General features: G+C 37.5%; 1 protein-coding gene and 1 pseudogene across 6 annotated transcripts in view; both read right to left on the reverse strand.

Moving 5' to 3' along the window:
* HERC4 (HECT and RLD domain containing E3 ubiquitin protein ligase 4) overlaps positions 1-21909 on the reverse strand; it is a 146420-nt gene that overhangs the window by 69669 nt on the left and 54842 nt on the right. For all 6 annotated transcript variants that reach the window (XR_004261037.1, XM_032252598.1, XM_032252596.1 and 3 more), the window contains 2 exons: positions 17590-17720; positions 5449-5609 (listed from right to left, as the gene is read on the reverse strand). Coding sequence is in view for 5 of the 6 variants with exons in the window: in XM_032252598.1 (XP_032108489.1) it covers positions 5449-5609; positions 17590-17720 (292 nt within the window). In the remaining variant the exon portion in view is untranslated. The remainder of the gene's footprint in view (positions 1-5448; positions 5610-17589; positions 17721-21909) is intronic.
* LOC116533007 lies at positions 818-5442 on the reverse strand (annotated as a pseudogene).

A 21909-nucleotide genomic window follows, 5' to 3' on the forward strand; every position in this document is an offset into this window, starting at 1 on the left:
GATGTAATCATATGGATGTGGAAAATGGTCCTTATGTGCTGAGTCCATTTCTGGGTCAAAATTTTTTTATATTTTTAATAAGCAATAGACTCAAAGAGTTCCAATTTTTAAAGAATAGAAAATAATTAACAATCCTGTATATACCCAAAAGAACTGAAAGCAGAATCTCAAAGAGATACTTGTAAACCTGTATCCATAGCAGCATTATTCACAATAGCCAAAAGGTAGAAACAACGCAATTGTCCACTGACATATGAATAAACAAAATGTGGCATATGCATACCTCAAAGATATTTAGGGTTTGGTTCCAGACAACTGCAATACAGCAAATATCACAATGCAAGTCACACAAATTTTTGGTTTCATAGTACATGTAAAAGTATGTTTACACTAGGCTGGGCACAGTGGTTCATGCCTATCATCCTAGAACTTTAAGAAGCCAAGGTGGGCAGATCACATGAGGCCAGGAGTTTGAGACCAGCCTGACCAACATGTTGAAACCCTGTCTCTACTAAAAATACTAAAAAAAATGAGCCACGTGTGGTGGTGGGCACATGAAATACTAGCTACTAAGGTGGCTAAGCCAGGAGAATCATTTGAACTTAGGAGGTGAAGGTTGCAGTAAACTGACTGTACCACTGCATGTCCAGCCTGGGTGACAGAGCAAGACTGTCTCAAAAAATAAAAAATAAAAAAAAATTAAAAAAAAAGTTTATACAATACTGTAGTCCATTGATAGAGTTGAGCTTTTTTTTTTTCCTTTTATAGAGATGAGAGTCTCACTATGTAGCCCCAGCTGTTCCAAACTCCTGGCCTCAAGTGATTCTCTTGTCTTGGCTTCCCAAAGCACGGGGATTACTGCCATAAGCCACTGTGCCTGGCCCAATATACTCTAGTCCACTAAGTGTGCAATAGTATTATATCTTAAAAAAAAAAAAAAAAAAAAAGTATATACCTGAAAGTCACTTATTGCTAAAAAATACTAACGATCATTTGAGCCTTCATGAGTCTTAATCTTTTGTTGATGGAGGATCTCGCCTCAATGTCAGGCTACTGACTGATCAGGGTGGTGATTGCTGAAGGCTGGGGTAGATGTGGCAATTTCTTAAAATAAGACAGTGACAAAGTTTGCTACATTGATTAACTCTTCTTTTCATAAAATATTTCCCTATACCAGGAGAGGCTGTGTGATAGCATTTTACCCACAGAACTGCTTTCAAAAGTAGAGACAACCCTCTCAACCCTGGCTGCTGCTTTGTCAACTAAGTTTATGAAATAGTCTAAATACTTTCTTGTCATCTCTATAATGTTCATAGCATCTTCACCAGCAGTAGATTCCATCTCAAGAAAACACCTTCTTTGCTCATCCATAAAACATGAATGGATGAGGAGTATTTTTCTTTTTCTTTTTTTTTTTCTTCTCTAATGTGTTCTAGGCTCCTTTATTTAAGAAAAAAGTGATACATGATATGGGGATTAAAATCAAGAACATCACTAAACTTCACCTTCCCTCCAACCAGTTGCCCCAAACTCCCCTGCCCCCGCCCTTTGTGTTCCCAACTCCTTCCTTAGTGAATGAAGAACTTAATCTCAAAAGCCCTGGCACAAACTTTAGGTTCTCTTTCCCTAGCTTCTCCTTTCTTCCCACCCCCCATTCCTAGAAGGGCAGGCACCTCAGTTTGAATGCATGGGAGAGCCCAGAGTGGTGATGGAAACAGGGGGAAAGGGACCAAGCAGTACAGTGCAGTGAAGTGAGGGCTCCCATAGCCTGGGATACCAAAATGGGGCCTTGGGGCCAGAGGAAAGGACACTGGTCCCCCTGAGAAAAGAGACCTAGTAGCCTCAAAATTCTCTCATTGTGTAGTCACTGCTTGATCGCTTGCCCTCTGGCACCCATTACAGAACCACACTCAGATCACATCCTTCTCGAGCCCAAGTGCTGGGCGATGTGGCTGATCTGCTACAGCGTGGGCTTTGGGTACTGCAGGAACAAATTCTCCAGGTTGCCTCTTACTTCGTTTTCAATACTGCTTCACTTTCTCTTTTGGGACTGCATGAGTTTTTCTGCTTTGCATATCTCCTGAAGATTTTCACTGTTGTCAGCTTCTTCCATCCACTTCTGCAGCAAGGGCCACAGCTTATATATGCTCTAAGCTAAGCTGCAGAGCCTCAAAGTATCAGATGGTCATTGGCTGAACACCTTCCCAAACAGAACCCACAGGGTGAGCCCCACATCGGCCTGTGTATATCCAGGGTGATCCTCTTCTGCTTCAGGAGCTTGGCAAATTTCTTGAGTTCTTTCTGCAGAGCTTTGATGTCTTGGACTGGATAAGGAATATTTTTCATTGTAAGATTGCAGCAATTTGGTCACATCTTCAGGCTTTAGCTCTAATTCTAGTTCTCTTGTTATTTCCACCATATCTATAGTTAAGTTCTTTGAATGAAGTCTTGAACCCCTCACTCATCCATGAGGTTTGGAACAAAATTCTTCCAAACTCCTGTTATTGTTGACATTTTGACTTCCTCCCACAAATCAGAGACAGGGTCTCACTCTGTTGCCCAGGCTGGAGTGCATTAGCACGATCATAACTTACTCTAAACCTTCAACTCCTGAGCTCAGGCAATCCTCCTACCTAAGCCTCCCAAGTAGCATGTATCACCACACCTGGCTTTTTAAAATTATTTTTTATAGAGACAGTGTCTCACTATGTTGCCCAGGGTGGTCTCAAACTGCTGGCTTCAAGTAATTTCTCACTTCACAAATGTTAACAGTAACTGGAATGGTGAATCCTTTAAGGGTTTTCAATTTACTTTGCCCAGAACCATTAGAGGAATCACCATACATGGCAACAACAGCCTTACAAAATGTATTTCTTAAATAATAAAACTTGAAAGTCAAAATTACTCCTTGATCCTTGGGCAGCAGAATGGATGTTGTATTAGCAGGCCTTAAAAGCAGAAATCTCCACGTATATCTCCATCAGATCTTTGATGTGACCAGGTGCATTGTCAACAAGCAGCAATATTTTGAAAGCAGTCTATTAACTGGGTAGTGGGTCTCAATAGTGGGCTTAAGCCAACATTAATATATTCAATATACCATGCTGTAAACAGATGAGCTGTCATCCAGGCTTTGTTGTTCCATTTATAGAACACAGGCAGAATAGATTTAGCATAATTCCTAAGGGCCTTGGCATTTTCAGAATGGTAAATGAGCACTGGCTTCAACCTAAAGTCACCAGATGCATTAGACCCTAAAAGAATCAGCCTGTCCTTCGAAACTAGGCATTGACTACTTCTCTCAGCTACCAAAGAAAGTTGTAGAAGACATCTTCTTCTCAATAGAAGACTGTATTGTCAACACTGAAAATCTGTTGTTTAGTGTACCCACCTTCATCAGTTACCTCAGCTAGACATGCTAGATAACTTGCTATAGCTTCTACATCAGTACTGTTATGTTATGAAGATGGCTTCTTTCCTTAAACTTCATGAACCAATCTCTGCTAGCTTCAAGTTTCCTTCTGCAGCTTCCTTATCTCTCTCAGCCTTCAGAGACTTGAAGAAAGTTAGAATCTTGGTCTGGATTAGACTTTGGCTTAAGGAAATGTTGTGGATGGTTTGATTTTCTATTTGGACTACTAAAATTTTCTCCATATCAGTAATAAGGCTGTTTTTCACTTTCTTACCATTCATGTGTTCACCAGAGTAGCACTTTTAATTTTCTTCAAATTGCATTCACAAGTTGGATAACTGGCATAAGAAAGCCTTGCTTTCAGCCTGTCTCGGCTTTTGACATGCTTTCTTCACTACACATAATCCCTTCTAGCTTTTGATTTCAAGTGAGAGATGTGTGACTCTTCCTTTCACTTATATACTTAGAGGCCATTTGTAGGGTTATTAACTGGCCTAATTTAAACATCATTGTGCCTCAAGGAACAGGAAGTCCCAAGGAGATGAGACAGATGGGAATGGTCAGCTGGTGGGGCAGTCAGAACGTACACATTTATCAATTAACATTGTTGTCTTATATAGGTAAGGTTCATGACACCCCAAAACAATTAAATCAATGATCACAAATCCCGATCATATTACACATATAATAACAACATAAAAGTTTGAAATATTGTAAGAGTTACCAAAATGTGACATAAAGATACAAAGTGAGCATATATGCTGTTGGAAAAATGGTGCCAACAGACTTGCTCAATGCAGTGTTGCCAAAAACCTTCAATTTGTAGAAATTCAGTATCAAAAATTCAGTAAAGCTTATAAGCTTTAGTAATTCTCATAATATTTCAATATTTCTCATTATTATTATATCTTTTATGGTGATCTGTGATCTTTGATGTTATTACTGTAATTGTTTTAGGTGCCACAAACCACATCCATATAATAAGAATGCAGGCTTGCCTCATTTCATTGTGCTTTACTTTACTGTGCTTCTCAGATACTGTGAATTTTACAAACTGAAGGTTCAGGGAACTCGGCACAGAACAAGTCTATCAGCACCATTTTTCCGATAGCATGTACTCACTTCACATCTCTGTGTCAGCATTATTAAGCAATAAAGTATATTTTTAAACCTAAATTATAAAGTATATTTTTAAACTAAAGACTAAACACAGTATTTTAAGACAATTTTATTATTGCACACTTAGTAAACTACAATATAGTATAAATGTAACTTTTATATGCACTAGGATACCAAACATTTTGTGATTTGCTTTATTATGATATTTGCTTTATGGCAATATTTGCTTCATTACAGTGGTCTGGAACTGAGCCCACAATATCTCCAAGGTATGTCTGAATTATACAGCTTAAAAAGGAAGGAAATTCTAACACATGCTACAACATAGATGAACCTTGAGGACATTATGCTTAGTGAAATAAGTGAGTCACAAAAACAGACACTACTATATGATTCCACTTCTTTGAGGTACCTAGCCTAGTGTTAAGTCAAATCCATAGAGACAGAAAGCAGAATAGTGGTTGCCAGGCGCTAGGAGGAGGAGGGAATGAAGAGTTGCTGTTTAATGCATACAGCCTTTTAGTTCCTCAAGATGAAAAGAGTTCTGGAGATTGGTTACATAGTAACGTGAATATACTTAATGCTACTTAACTGTAAACTTAAAAAATGGTTAAGTCTGTAAATTTTATGTTGTGCATATTTTACCACAATTTGAAATAGAAAACAAAAAAAGTCCCACCCACTGGTATCTAGCTATCACTTAGTTCCCATATGTCCCACTCTCTGAAAGTAACTTTTATTTATCCAGAATTTCTTTATGCATTTACAAGTAAATATAAGCAAATCAAACCATCACATACATTGTTCTCCATTTGTTTTCACTTAACAATCTTTTGCAGAAATCTTCATGATTTAAGACTAACATTTTAACAAGAACTTTAATACATGAAGGAAAGCTTTAATATAACAGAACTTACCAATATCTGGTAGACATTGCCCATTATAAGGGTACCAATTTCCTTTTACAGTGAAGGGACTTTTCCTGTTGCTTGTTGAACCGGTTCCCAGCTGCCCATTACCACCAAGCCCAAAAGAGTAAATTCGTCCTGATGAAGGAACAAAAGCAGAAGTGTGCTGCCTAGAGTAAAATGATAGAAAACCTCAGACTTAATGTTATCTTCCAACAATTTACAATGACAAAAGCAGAGAAAATGTCAAAAGAGGTAATTTTTCTTTTCAAAAAATAAATTAATAAATTTAGTACTTCTAAAGCTTCTGTACAAAATATTCATTAGCAGCTTTAATATATAGAATGAATTCTGTATCACACAGGCAGGCTACACAAGCATAGTCCAGAAAATTTCTACTAATGTTTAAATTTTAAAAGGCCCAGGTCTATATGGAAATCCCTTACAATAAATGGTTCAGCTCCAGAGTAGCATCTAATTACCTTGTCCAAGGAAGTCCCCACTACTCCCCTTGTCAAGTTCTAGTCCAGAGCTATGGTCTATGAAAGTCCTCCATTTGGGCATCACCCAGAAATTTTAGGCTAAGAAATGGGAAGTAATCTAGTACCAATCAGAAGGTTGTTATATACAGGTATACTTATGTATGACAGAAACAATGTTTCCTTTCTTCTGAGGAAAGTGATCTCTTTATGTGGTCATCAAAACTCACTCCTCTGGAGGTACTATAGTAAAAGCAAACCTAAGAAACCACAGAACTGAAGCTAAGGATAACCTACCAATCCACTCTCAGTAAACCTATCCAACTCCTCAGAAAAAGTCTCCTTATGTAAGCAGGGCACTATTTCATTGTGTACCCTTTCCATGAAATGGTTTTATTGAGAGGACATGGTACCTCCAGGTCTCGCCCTTGCTTCTGTCGGGTCTTAGATCTTACCTCCTGCCTCTCTGCAATTTGTGAAGTATTGTTTTAAAGTGGCTGAAATTATCCCTCTCCCTATACTCACATCTTATGCAGTATGACTGTTGCAATTGTTCCCAAGATTGGAAATCTCTTTCTCTATGTCTTAAATCCAAGTCCTAATCTACAGCTTGCTTTGGCCAGCAGAAACGAGTGTCTCAGTTCTGAGCCTATGCCTCACAAGTGGCTTTATACACTCTTTTCCTAACTATCTTTAGGAATCCTGCTCTATTGTCATTAAGAGTAAACCAAGGTTAGCAGCTAAAGGATGATCTACAATCTGGAACAGAGACAAACTGTCCTAGCTGAGGCCATCCTAGACTCTCAGCTCCTAGCCAGATCATCAACTGATCATCTGAGCCAGCTAAGATGACAGCAGCCCAGCTAAGCTCGGCTGAAATTACTGAAACAAAGAATTATCAACTAAATAATTATTTAGGCCACTAGGTTTTAGAGTGTTTTATTTAGCGATATAAGCTAATCAATATGTTACCCAGATTGGCAAATTCTTTTAGAGTGACTCCAAAGTCAATTCAAACAGCTTTGGTTTTTAAATTTCAAATTTCTTTCAAATTTCAAATTTCTTTGTTTTTGCCAGAGGAAGTTCTCTTTATATCCTCACAACTCACATATGCTATTTTAAAGGTGTTTTTAAGTTTCAAAAGAGTTTTCAAGTTAGATAGTCTGACAGATTACTAGCCTCTCTCAGGAAGCAGCCATCTCAAAGGAATATATTGATAGTTTGAAAATTACTGCAATACAATTTTATTAAAACTCCTCCTCCTCACATTGGCCTAATAAAGTGCTGGTTCTTAACGTTGGCTGCATATTTGAATCATCTTGGGGTGAACCTAGGTAAAAACACATATTTTTGGCCAGGCACGGTGGCCCATGCCTGTAATTTCAGCACTTTGGGAGACCGAGGCAGGTGGATCACTTAAGGTCAGGTGTTCGAGAGCAGCCTGGCCAACATGGCAAAACCCTGTCTCTACTGAAAATACAAAAATTAGCTGGGCATGGTGGCACGTGCCTGTAGTCCCGGCTATTTGGGAGGCTGAGGAAGAGGTTAAAGTGAGCCAAGATTGTGCATTCCAGCCTGGGCAGAGTGAGACTCAGTCTCAACACCAACAACAACGTACACGTGTGTGTGTGTGTGTGTGCGCGCGCGCGCGTGTGTGTGTGTGATTATAGTATAAAATTAATATAAGAGCTTGAAAGCACTTTATTATACTGCTAGAACGTGACCCTTTTTCTTTTGGATCATCTACTGATGGACTGACATTTTGGTACTCTTGACTGCTTCATTCAGGAGGTTTTTGACAATTACTGAATAACAAAATAGTAAGTATTTCTTTTTTTTTTTTTTTTTTTTTTTGAGACGGAGTTTCACTCATGTTACCCAGGCTGGAGTGCAATGGCGCAATCTCGGCTCACCGCAACCTCCGCCTCCTGGGTTCAGGCAATTCTCCTGTCTCAGCCTCCTGAGTAGCTGGGATTACAGGCACGCACCACCATGCCCAGCTAATTTTTTGTATTTTTAGTAGAGACGGGGTTTCACCATGTTGACCAGGATGGTCTCGATCTCGTGACCTCGTGATCCACCCGCCTCGGCCTCCCAAAGTGCTGGGATCACAGGCTTGAGCCACCGCGCCCGGCCAGTATTTCTTATAGTACTGATCACTTACTTGGAAGTCAAACTGATCAAAATACCAGATACCTACTTACATTTCCTATTTAGGTTAAGTCCTTAGATTTTACTCAATATGTTGAAATTTCACCCCAGATCCAGCAGTTACATGAATAAAATTGCTGAAAAGAACTGGTTTACAGAGCTAAGAATAACTATTCAAATCATGTATTACAGAGGTAAGAATAACTATTCAAATCATGTACATTTTGGCTGTTAAGAATTACAAAAGTGGGTAACATTAAATCATTTGTGATATTTCACAAAGGACTAATAAAATAGGTCACCTAAAAAAGTGATTTGAATTCACTATCGTGTTATATTAAGCATACACATTCCCATCACAGCCTAAGGGTGGTTGGGCTGTATATTATAGTCCCCATACCTTAACTTTAGGTTTGGTCATATAGTTTGCTTTTGGTCAACGAGATTTCAGTGAATGTGATGCAAGCAGAAGGCTTGAAATGTGATGTACAGTTGAGTTTGTCTTCTTGTGCATCTGTCTCCGTCAGAAGAATACCCAGACGCAGCCCACTGCTCCTCTGGTATAGTCCCAAGAATAAGACATGTAACAAAGCCATCCCAGCTGAAACACAGTCTAAGCAAACTCACCCCGGCGAAGAGGCACATTGAAACAGAACTGCCCCAGTCAATCTGTAGCCCAAATAAAGCTGCTCTAGAAACCCTAAGGACCGAGGACGAACCACTTTACTGAACCACAGAGTAAGAAATAAACATTTACCATTGTATGTCACTGCCGGGCGTAGTGGCTTATGCCTGTAATCCCAGCACTTTGGGAGGCTGAGGCAGACAGATCATGAGGTCAGGAGTTCAAGAACAGCCTGGCCAACACAGTGAAACCACGTCTCTACTAAAAATACTATTATATATCATTGACATGTTTGTGCACAAAAGACCAATACAGACATTATAATTTATTGATTGATTGACTGATTGATTGAGACAGAGTTTTTGTTCTGTTGCCTAGACTGGAGTGCAGTGGCGTGATCTTAGCTCACTGCAACCTCTGCCTCCCGTGATCAGGCAATTCTCCTGCCTCGCCAGTCTCCCCACTAGCTGGGATTACAAGTGCATATCACCACCCTGGCTAATTTTTGTATTTTTAGTAGAGGTGGGTTTTTTTCACCATGCCGGCCAGGCTGGTCGTGAACCCTTAACCTCAAGTGATCTACCCACCTCGGTCCCCCAGAGTGCTGAGATTACAGGTGTGAGTCACTGTGCCTGGTCTCTATCAATACGTTTAAAATTAGGCAAAATAAAAAAATTCTTAGAAAAAAATTAACATTCATATAACTGACTCAAGAAATAATAAAAGCTACCTCATAGCCACTAAAGAAATTGAAGAATGTTTTTTAAATTCCAAAAAAGAAAATGCCAGGCACAAATGGCTTTAATGACAAGTTCTACCAACATTTCAAGCTGTTCTATTTCCAAAAATTAGAAAACAAGGGTACATTCCTCAATGTTATTTTAATTAGACTAGAAAACCTTCATAATAAAACCTTGTGAAAAGAATTAAAAAATTATAGATCAAGCTCACAAACAGAAATATACATAAACAGAATATTCACAAATCAAACCCAGCACTAAATAAAAATAATACTTGACCAAACTGAAGTTATTCCAGAAAATCAAAGCTGTTATTAACTAGAAAAAAAAGAAAATCCATCAATATGCCACATTAACAGATTCAAGGAAAAAAATCATAAATCATTTCAATAGATACATTAGATACAATAGCAAAAACAACATTAACAACTTAACTTCAATAGATACAACAGAAAAAACATTAACAACATCCATTCACAATAAAAAACTGGGAATAAAAGGGAAATCACTTAGTCTGATAGAGGTTATCCACAAAAATCTTTTTTTTTTTTTTTTTTTAGACGGAGTTTTGCTCTTGTTACCCAGGCTGGAGTGCAATGGCGCGATCTCGGCTCACCGCAACCTCCGCCTCCTGGGTTCAGGCAATTCTCCTGCCTCAGCCTCCTGAGTAGCTGGGATTACAGGCACGTGCCACCATGCCCAGCAAATTTTTTGTATTTTTAGTAGAGATGGGGTTTCACCGTGTTGACCAGGATGGTCTCGATCTCTTGACCTCGTGATCCACCCGCCTCGGCCTCCCAAAGTGCTGGCATTACAGGCTTGAGCCACCGCGCCCGGCCACAAAAATCTTAAGAGCAAACATGATAATTAACTGTGAAATAGTCTAAGTTTTCCTACAGAAAGGAAACATTATAATTTTACAGCAAACAACATAATAGTTTGCTGCAATATTAATAAAACCTAACCAGCACACTAAAACAATCATATAAACACTTTAAGTATAAATAATAGAAATAATGAAACAAAACTGCACTGACTCACAGATGATATGATTATGTACATGAGTAAGTTATTAATAAGAGTTTAGCAGCTGGGTGTGGTGGCTCACAAGGTCAGGAGTTCAAGACCAGCCTGGCCAAGATGGTGAAACCCCATCTCCACTAAAAATAAAATACAAAAATTAGTTGGGCGTGGTGGCACATGCCTGTAATCCCAGCCTTGGGAGACTGAGGCAGGAGAATCACTTGAACCTGGGAAGTGGAGGCTGCAGTGAGCCAAGATCACACCACTACACTCCAGCCTGGGCAACAAAAGCAAAACTCCATCTCAAAACAAAACAACAACAACAAAAAAAGCAAAGTGATTGTATTTAAAATCAATATGTAAATATCAATTATTTCTACATGCCAGTGATTCCTCAGAAAGTAGAAATAAAAATATAGTACCATTAAAGAAGCACCTACAAATGGAACTATGAAAAGATATACAAGACCTCTATGATGAAAATTTTAAAACATTTTATTCTAAGACATTAAATAAATATGGAAGTTGATTAGAAAAGTAAATACTATAAAGATAACGACTTTTCCCAAAATTAACCTAGAGATTCAATGCACTACCTATCAAAATCCACAAGGCTTTTTTTTTTTTTTTTGAGAGAACTTGATAGACCAATGCTAAAATTTATATGAAAGTAATAAAGGTTATCATCAGCCAAAAGCATTCTTAATGAACAAGTATAACAAGGAGTCACTTTAACCCAAATGGAAGAAGTTATTATGGTCTCTAGATAGTGTTTAAGTGGCACAGGGGTAGGCATACAGACTGAAAAATTAGAGATCACAGAAAGAGATCCATGTACACATAACAATTTACGGCAACAGTGACACCATATAGTAGGAGGGTGAAGGATTTTCAAAAATACAACTAGACAGGGAGATTATTGGAAAATGGTGGAATAAGAAGCACCAAGAATCTTTTTCCCCACCTAGACAACAATGACACTGGCAGAATCTGTCTGACAGAATCATTTTGCAACTCTAGAGTCTATGCAAAGGTTTGTTATTTCCAGGAGAGAGCTGAATGACAAATTCTGGTTAATTTCAATTTCGACTCATAGCACGGTAGCAGTTACCCATCCCTTACTCCTGTGTAAGGCAGTCATGAACAGGTTCCACGATCAGCTTGCATGCAACTTATAGGCACCAGGGTGGGCAATAAGGGCTTTGTTCCTTTTAGGAACTGACGTTCTGCTCACTGACTGGTGCTTCTGATCACCAGGTGCAGAAAGGCAGGCAATGACTGTTGCACACTCTCCCACTCTGGCTAAAGAGACTTCCAAAGAATTCAAAGGGCTGATGTCTTTATCTTTCTTTCTTCCACCCTCCTTCCACCCCCTACCTTTCATTTTTTTCTTTTTTACTTTGGGGAGCCAGACATTTAAGGTCTAGAAAATTAAAAAACCATTTATGGCTCAATTCAAGAAGTCACTGTGCATTAGCAGGGAAAGGTACAGGCTAAGAAAACAACTGCAAAGACCTCATTTTTATACCTCAGGGTAACTCCTGACACAGAGACAACCTACAATAATCAAAAACCAAAAATCAGCAAACTCTGGCGAAGGGGGAGAATCTGATTTCCAGTTACCACATTATTAGAGTTTAACGTCCAGTTTTCACAAAAAATCACAAGGCATACAAAGTAGCAGGGAAGTATAACCCACTCAAAGAAAATATAAACAACAAAAACTACTCCTGAGAAGCAGCTCAAAACCAGCCTGGCCAATATAGTGAAACCCCATCTCTATTTTAAAAATATGAGAATTAGCCAGGCATGGTGGCACGTGCCTGTTGTTCCAGCTACTTGGGAGGCTGAGGCAAGAGAATCGCTTGAATCTGGGAGGTGGAGGTTGCAGTAAGCCAAGATCGCACCACTGTACTCCAGCCTGGGTGACAGAGTGAGACTCCATCTCAAAAAAAAAAAAAAAAAAGAAACTAACCCTGAGAAATGTCAAATGACAGACCTAAAATCTGCATTCAGATTTAGACCTAAAAGACAAAGACTAAATCAAATATCCTAAAGATGCTCAAAGAACTAGAGTAAGATGTGGGAAAAGGAAAAAAAAAAAAAAAAAAAAAGTAAGAACAAAATGGAAATATCAATCAAAAAGAAAACTAAGAAAAATTTCCGGAGTTGGAAAGTACAATACCTGAAATAAAAAATATGCTACAGAGATTTGAAGGCAGATTTCAGCAAACAGAAAAAAAAAAAGAAAAAATCAGCAGACAAAAAAGACAGGACAGTTGAAATTATTGAGTCTGTGGAACAGAAAGAAATATTTTAAAAAGTGCAGAGAGCCTAAGGGAACCATAGGACATCATTATGCCGACCAACATAAGCACTGTGGAATTCTCAGAAGAATACAGCAAGGGAAAGAGAAATTATTTGAAGAAGTAATAGCCAAAAACTTCCCAAATTTGGCAAAAGACATGAATCTAAACATCCATAGCCCCAATGAACTCTATGCAGAATAAACTCAGAGATCAACAAAGAGACACAGTTCAATCAAAATGCTGAAAGACAAAGAATCTTGAAAGCAGCAAGAGAGAAGCTGTTTGTCATATATGAAGGATTCTCAATAAAATAATTATAAACTGAATTCAGCAGCACACTAAAAGGGTTATACACCACAACAACCACCAAGTGGGAGTTATTCCTGGAAGGCAAAGATGGTTCAACATATGAAAATTAATATATGTAATCAATGTAATATATCAAATTAACAGATTGAAGAAGAAAAAACACACATATAATCATCTGAATTGATGCAGAAAAATAACTTGACAAAATTCAACACCCTTTGGTAATTAAATAAAAAAACAAAAAACCACAAAGTAGGGACAGAAAAAAAAACACTTCAACATAAGGAAGCCCTATCTGAAAAAGCAACAATGAACATCATAGTTAACGGTGAGAGACTGAAAGCTTTTCCTGTAAGATCTGGAATAAGGATGCCCGCTTTCACCACTTCTATCCAACACAGTCTTTTCTAGCCAGAGCAATTTTGCAAGAATAACAAATAAACAGCATTCAAATTGGAAAGAAAAAAATAAAATAATCTCTGTATGCAGATGATATAATCATATATGTAGAACACCATAAAGATTCCACACAAAAATTGTTAAAACTAATAAACAAACCTGGCAAAGCTGGAGGATACAAAATCTACACACAAAAATTAGCTGAGTTTCTATACATTAACAATGAACAATTTGGAAGAAAATAAAATTTTATTTATAATCTATCAAAAATAATAAAATACTTATGAATTAAGAAGGCAAAAGATTTGCATAATAAAACTACAAATACTGCTGAAGGAAATTAAAAGAGAAATGGAAAGACACTCATGGTCATGGACTGGAAGACAATATTGTTAAAATGTCGATGCTACCCAAAAGAGTGTACAGACTCAATGTAAGCCCTATCAAAATCCCAACAATGTTTTTTGCAGAAATAGAAAAACAATCCTAAAATCCATGTGAAATCAAGGGACCCAAATATCTAATATCATCTTGAAAAAGATCTTGAATAAGTTGGTGTACTCTCACTTCCTGATTTCAAAACCTACCTCAAAAGTTACAATCATCAATGTAGTACTGGCATAAAGACAGATATACAGACCAATGCAACAGAATAGCCCAGAAAAAAACCCTCGTACATATGTTGAGATGACTTTCAACAAGTAGGCCAAGACCATTCAATGGCGAAAGGACAGTCTTTTCAACAAAGAATGCTGGGAAAACTAGATATCCACATGCAAAAGAATAAAAGTGGACTCATGCCATATATAAAAATTAATTTGGCCGGGCACAGTGGCTCACACCTATAATTCCAGCACTTTGGGAGGCCAAGGCGGGTGGATCACCTGAGGTCAGGAGTTTGAGATCAGCCCGGCCAACATGGTGAAACCCCGTCACTACTAAAAATACAAAAATTAGCCAGGCATAGTGGTGGGCGCCTGTAGTCTCAGCTACTCGGGAGGCTAAGGCAGGAGAATCCCTTGAACCTGGGAGGCAGAGGCTGCAGTGAGCCCAGATAGCGCCACTGCATTCCAAGCCTAGGTGACAGAGTGAGACTCTGTCTCAAAAAAAAATTTTTTTTAATTAATTAAAATAGATCAAAGACCTAAATGTAAAAGGCAAAACTATAAAACTCTAAGACGCAAACAGAAAAATGCTTCATGACACTGGATTTAGCAATAACTTCTTGGATATAACATCAAAGACATAGCCAACAAATAAAAAATAGACAAACTGGACTCTATAAAAATGTAAAGCTTCGTGAATCAAAAGACACTATCTATAGAATACAACAACCCACAGAATGAAAGAAAGTATCTGCAAATATCTGATAAGGGATTAATATCTAGAATATATAGAAAACTCTTAAAACTCAACAACAAAACAGCCAGATTCAAAAAAAAGAAAAATACTTTAATTGACATTTCCCCCAAGGATGTACAAATGGTCAATAAATATATAAAATGATGCTCAGCTCACTAATCATTAGGAAAATGCAAATCAAAACCACAGGAGGTGCCATGTTACAGCTATTAAAATGGGTATCATTAAAAAAAAAAAAGAAAGAAAAAGGCAACATGAGAAAATAACAGTGTTGGTGAGGATGTAGAGACACTGAAACCCTGTACACTCTTGGTGGAAATACAAAACAGGGCAGCTACTATGAAAGACAGTGTGGCAGTTCCTACAAAAATTAAAAATAGAATTACCACATGAACCACCAATTCCACTTCTGAGTATATGCCCAGAAGAACTGAAAGTGAGGTCCTGAAGGGATGTTTTTATATTCATGTTCATAGCAACAATATTCACAATAAGCTAAAACACAAAAGTAACCCCAGTGTCCACCAAAAGATGAATGCATAAGCAAAATGTAGTATATATACACAATGGAATACTGTTCAGCCTTTTAAAGGAAGGAAATTCTGACACATGTAGAAAGAAATTCTACAACATGGGTCAATCTTGATGACCCTATGCTGAGTGAAATAAGTCAGTCACCAAATGACAAATACTGTAAGATTGTGCCTATATGAGATACTTAGAGTACTTAAGTTCATAGAGACAGGAAGTAGAATGGTGGTTGCCACAGGAAGGCATGGAGGAGAATAAGAAGTTATTGTTTAATGGGTATAGAGCTTCAATTCTGCAAGATAAAAGGAATTCTAGAGATGAATGATGATGATGGTTTCACAACAATCTAAATGTACTTAACGCCATGGACTGTATTCTTAAAAATAGTTAAGATGGTAAATTTTGTTGTATGTATTTCCCACAAAAAACTTTTAATTGTGCTAGGGTAATTGACTATTTATGTTTTTAAAAAGTTGATTCCTTACTTGAATAGTATACTGTCCTCCACAAAATAAATCAACTTGAGATAGCTTACAGACCTCCATGTAAAAGGCAAAACTATGTTTCTGAAGAGAATAGAGATGATTGCTTTTATGCTTTCAGGTAGAAAAATATTTCTTAGGAAATAAATGGCACTATTAAGTAAAATATTAATAAATTCATTTTTATTAATATCTAAACTTCTGTTCATAAAAAGACAACAGAATGAAAATAACAAGACAAAGTAAAACATGGAAAGACACCTGTAAAACATATGCCCCATAAAGAAATTTTATCCCTATACTGAAAAACATTATGAACTTGTATCTACAATATATATATAACAACTATGAATCAATTTTTTATATCCTGAAGAAATGTAAATGACCAATAAACACATGGAAAAGGTACTCAAGTAAGTCATGGAAATATATATTCAAATTATGAAGTAACAATAAATATCTAAGAAATTAGCAAAAAGTCTGTCAATACTAACTGGTGACAAGAACACAGGGCATCAGAAATTCTCACACATTGCTAATGGGAATATAAACTGGAAAAACTACCTGAGAAATATGGTTTAACCTATAAAATTCAAATTAAATGTCCTCTATAACCCAGCAATTCCATTCTGGGTGAATATGAAGGCTTACATATACCACATAATAAAAGTGCAAAACAACATTATTCATAATTGCCAAAATCTGGCAACATGCAAATGTCTATCAGCAATAGAATTAGTATATTATCTATGCATAAAATTGACTAAAAAACATTAATGAGGCCTAATGATGGAGAACCATAACTACATAAAAATTATAGAAGCATGATGTTAAGAGGAAAAAGGAATCACCAAAGAATACTCACAGTTTGATTATATGTATTTGAAGCTAATAATTGGTAAAACTATCGTATAGATGTGCATACAAGGTAGAAAAACATTAAGCAAGGTGATCGAAATTAAATTAAGTGGTCAAGAAAGGTACATTTTGCTACTTGGGAGTCTGATCAATTTAATTCTCCCAAAGATGAAGCTCAACCCAAAGACTCTTATTTCCAAGAAGTAAAAATCAATAGATAAAGCTCAATGTCAAAGACTCTTCTGTTTACTCCCAAGAATTCAGAATAAGGAAAATCAGGAGATAATTGGTTTAATTATACCAATCAAAATTTTGTCACATTAATTCTGTCTTAATTAATTGGTCGATCTCTTCATCCTTTAAGGAAAAAAGGTAAGGCTGGGCAACATAGTGAGATCTTGTTGTTACTAAAAATTTAAAAAATAAAATTAGCTGGTATGGTGGTGCATGGCTGTAGTCCCAGCTCTCAAGAGGCTGAGGCAAAGAGGATCACTTGAGCCCAGGAGGTTAAGGCTGCAATAAGCCATAATTGTGTCACTGCACTCCAGCCTGCCTGACAGCAAGGAAAAGACTCTATCACCAAAAAAAAAAAAAAAAAAAAAAAAAAAAAAAAAGTGGAAAAGAGAAGAAGCGTGATATCAAATATAATATTACATATACATTATTACATCTTGCCTCAGCTAAATTTGTTCAAGTAAAGATAAATAAAATAACAGTTTAAAAAAGACGTTTTCCCTGTTACAATGATTCCTCAGTGGCAAAATCAGTATTTGGAGGGGAAGGTGTTTCCTCAGATTATTAGGATCCCTAAAACAATTCAATAAGCAATCCCTGAATAACCGCAGTTTAGAGACCAAAATATTCTTTTATCTAACAGCTTACCGTCCACAAGCAATCTGAGTGACAATGCTTCCCATAAGTTCAAAAACTTTCCTTGGGTTTATTTCATGACTGGTAGAATTATGGCCCAACTGACCATACCCTCCAGCTCCAAAAGTAAACACTCCACCTTCCTAAAAAAAAAAAAAAAAAAGAAAAAAGAAACAAAACCCGTTACCATTAGAAGGAATTATAAAAGAAAATAACAGGAAAATAAGTTAAAAGTCCAAATCTTTAATATAAACTCAGTTTTTTTATCTTCTACAAACTGTCTTCACAATTTGACAGAGAGATGGCAGCTGGCTCTATCAAAGTAAAATGTCATAAAACTATGAGAACTCCAGGTAATGATGTTTTCACCATTATAAAATATTTAAAGTAGTCACTAGAGACACAAATAATTATTTGCATTGCCTTTCGCTATCACTATACTGTCTTGCTGAATTCCAAGTACATATATAAGATTTCACAAAACCTAAAAATGGTATCATCTTCCCTTTCCAAGGTAGTTATTGCCTTACGTAAATAATCTGCAAAAAGAGTGCATATAACCAGAATGCACAAATATAACAATTTTTATTTACTTATTTATTTATTCAGACAGGGTCTTGCTCAGTCACCCAGGCTTCAGTATAGTGGCATGATCACGGCTCACTGCAGCCTTAACCTCCTGGGCTCAAGTGATCCTCCCACCTCAGCCTCCTAAGTAGCTGGGACTGCAGGCATGCACCACCATGTCTGGCTAATTTTTTACTTTTCTGTAGAGATGGCATCTTCCTGTGTTGTCCAGGTTGGTCTCAAACTCCTGGGTTAAATTAATCCTCTTGCCTCTGCCTCCTGAAGTGCTGGGATTACAGGCATGAGCCACCATGCGTGGCCTTATAGTAATTTTTAGCATGCAGTTACAATGATATAGAGATGTCTTTTAAAAAAAACTCTTCTTAGGCTGGGCGCGGTGGCTCAAGCCTGTAATCCCAGCACTTTGGGAGGCCAAGGCGGGTGGATCACGAAGTCAAGAGATCGAGACCATCCTGGTCAACATGGTGAAACCCCGTCTCTACTAAAAATACAAAAAATTAGCTGGGCATGGTGGCGTGTGCCTGTAATCCCAGCTACTGAGGAGGCTGAGGCAGGAGAATTGCCTGAACCCAGGAGGCGGAGGTTGCGGTGAGCCGAGATTGCGCCATTGCATTCCAGCCTGGGTAACAAGAGCAAAACCCCGTCTCAAGAAAAAAAAAAAAAAAAAGAAAACAACTCTTCTTATAAAAATAACTTAGGCAGGTAGATCACTTGAGGTCAGGAGTTCGAGACCAGCCTGGCCAATGTGGCGAAACCCCATATCTACTAAAAATACAAAAATTAGGTGTGATGGCAGGTGTCTGTAGTCCCAGCTACTTGGGAGGCTGACGCAGGATAATCACTTGAACCCAGGAGGCACAGGTTGCCATGAGCCAAGATCATGCCACTGCACTCCAGCCTGGGTGACAGAGCGAGACTCTGTCTCAAAACAAACAAACAAAACATGTAACATATAACTAAATTAGAAGTTCTGTATTAGAAAAAATCTATGATGACAACACAATCACAATTAGTATTTTTCAGCTCGACTGCTTTTCTTCATAGTTATAGCTATATATGCAACTTTATATTCTGCTTTCATCATTTAATAGCATCATTACCTACTGTTACATGAGAATATTCATTTTTCTTTTTTTAATCATAGAAAATGTCAAGCAAATATACAAAAGTAAAGAGAAAATATAGTAAATCACCATAAAACCATCACTAAGTTTCAATAACTGGCAAAAGGTTGGTTTGTTTGTTTCATTGGTGTCTCCCTTTCCCTTTTGGAGTATTTTAAAACAAAACAAAAAGCACTCAAGTACTTTAAAGCAAATTGTGGTCATCAAATCATTTCACCCACAAATGTGTATCTTCAACAGCATATATCTCTAATAGATAAAAGTATATAACCACAATACTATTATCACATTCACAAAATCAATACTAATTTCTTAATATCATCTAATAACCAGGCCATGTTTAAATTTACCTATTTTATTGCATCATTTCACAAAGCATATGTCTGCTTTTTTAGTAAAGTTAAAAATAATTAAGTTGGGTCTGGCACGATGGCTCACGCCCATAATCCCAGCACTTTGGGAGGCCAAGGCAGACAGATTATTTGAGGTCAGGAGTTTGAGACCAGCCTGGCCAACATGCTGAGACCCCGTCTCTACTAAAAATACAAGCGTAGTGGTGTATGCCTGTAATCCCAGCTATTCAGGAGGCTGAGGCAGGAGAATTGCTTGAACCCGGGAGACAGAGGCCTACGGTGAGCTAAGATCACACCACTGCACTCCAACCTGGGCAACACAGTGAGACTCTGTCTCAAAAAATAACAATAAAATAAAACATAACAAATAAAAATAAGTAACTCAAAGTGTGTCAGCCTGATACATCCCCATTAGGCTCGATGTTCTTTGCCTAGATCCATTATTTATCAGAGAGTGTAAAATGGTGATTTTTCTAGTTTTATTATTTTTCCTAGAGTTATGAGCTAGAATTCTTCTCTAAAGAACTTATTAAGTTACCCTAAAATACAATTTGCAAATGAAAGGCTGAAAACTTGATTCTTTCCCACTATTCACCAATGAAAAAAAATGAGTGCTGTCCTAGCAACCTCCAAAGGTAAGCAATAAGTTTTGCTTATATTGATTTGGGGGAAGAGAGTATCATCACAAACTCATGGATTTTTAATAGATCTGACATTTTCCATTTTTTGCAGTCATTATTTCTTCTCGATATCCAGCGAAACCTCCTTCAAGTTGTCCTTCTGACATGACAGTAGTAATTTTTGCTTTTTTATACCACAAAGTGCCCAAAGGTGTTCTTATAAATATTTTTTGCCACAGACATGAGATCAGACTCTTCTCTAAGAAGTCCTGGTTCCTTTTAATAGAGAATCAACAGCAATCAAGGCATTACCATTGTGTCCAGATTGCACATGGTTCATTACTTCTAGGACCTTTCAGTGGTTATGGTAAACAAAAACAAAAACAAAACAACAAAAACATATTCTTAGAGAAAAACAAATGAAGAGGTCATACTAATACTTGTGATTCAAAGTAAAGATCACAAGGTTTTAACTCAATTCCTAAAGTTTTATGCCTATCTCTTTTCTCTTAAGCTGAAAATCATAGTTTCTAATACAGTAAAATAACTACTTCTTTGCTTTCGCCTATTTATATGTAATATATTGGAAAAATGACAATAGCAAATTTACTTCTAATAATAAGACTACAAAATGCACACTTGTAACCCCAGCATTTTGGGAGGCTGAGGTAGGAGGCTCATTTGAAACCAGGAGTTCGAGACCAGTCTGGGCACCAAAGCGAGACACCAACTCTACAAAAAATAAAAAGATTAGCCAGGCATAGTGGTGCATGCCTGTAGTTCCAGCTACTCAGGAAGCTGAGGTGGGAGAACTGCTTGAGCCCAAGAATTTGGTCATAGCTGCAGTGCACTATGACTGCCACTGCGCTCCAACCTCAGCAACAGAATGAGGCCTCCATCTCAGAAAAAAAAAAAAAATTACAGAATGTAGTTTAAGGGATGGGTGCAGTGGCTCTTGCCTGTAATTCTAGCATTTTGGGAGGCTGAGGCAGATAGATTGCTTGAGGTCAGGAGTTCGACACCAGCCTGGACAATGTGGTGAAACCCTGTCTCTACTAAAAATACAAAAAAATTAGCTGGGGGTGTAGTCCCAACTAATCAGGAGGTTGAGGCAGGAGAATTGCTTGAACCCAAGAGGTGCAGGTTGCCGTGGGCTACTGTACGACAGAGCAAGACTCCATCTCAAAAAAAAAAAAAAAGAAAACAAAAAGAATGCAGTTTAAGATTTCTTTGTGGATTCAGTTTATCCCTAGTGTATTTCCCCCTGGTGATGTGCTGCAAAATGCTGTAATTTAAAATTACCTAAAATAATTCTTTCTTGTGTAATTGTGCCACTAACTTATTAGTTTTCAATTTTAAGGATTAATATTTACATAACTTACATATATATATGATTTTACTTTTTTTCGGAGTTGGAGTCTCGCTCTGTTGCCCATGCTGGAGTACAGTGGTGCGATCATAGGTCACTGCAAACTCTGCCTCCAGGGTTCAAGTGATTCTCTTGCCTCAGCCTACCAAGTAGCTAGGATTACAGGTGCCTGCCACCACACCTGACTAATTTTTTGTATTTTTAGTAGAGAGGGGGTTTCATCATGTGGGCCAGGCCGGTCTCGAACGCCTGACCTTGTGATTTACCCGCCTTGGCCT

Source organism: Sapajus apella, unplaced genomic scaffold, assembly GCF_009761245.1.
Source record: "Sapajus apella isolate SASKATOON/1434 unplaced genomic scaffold, GSC_monkey_1.0 scaffold78, whole genome shotgun sequence".
Taxonomy (NCBI): domain Eukaryota; kingdom Metazoa; phylum Chordata; class Mammalia; order Primates; family Cebidae; genus Sapajus; species Sapajus apella.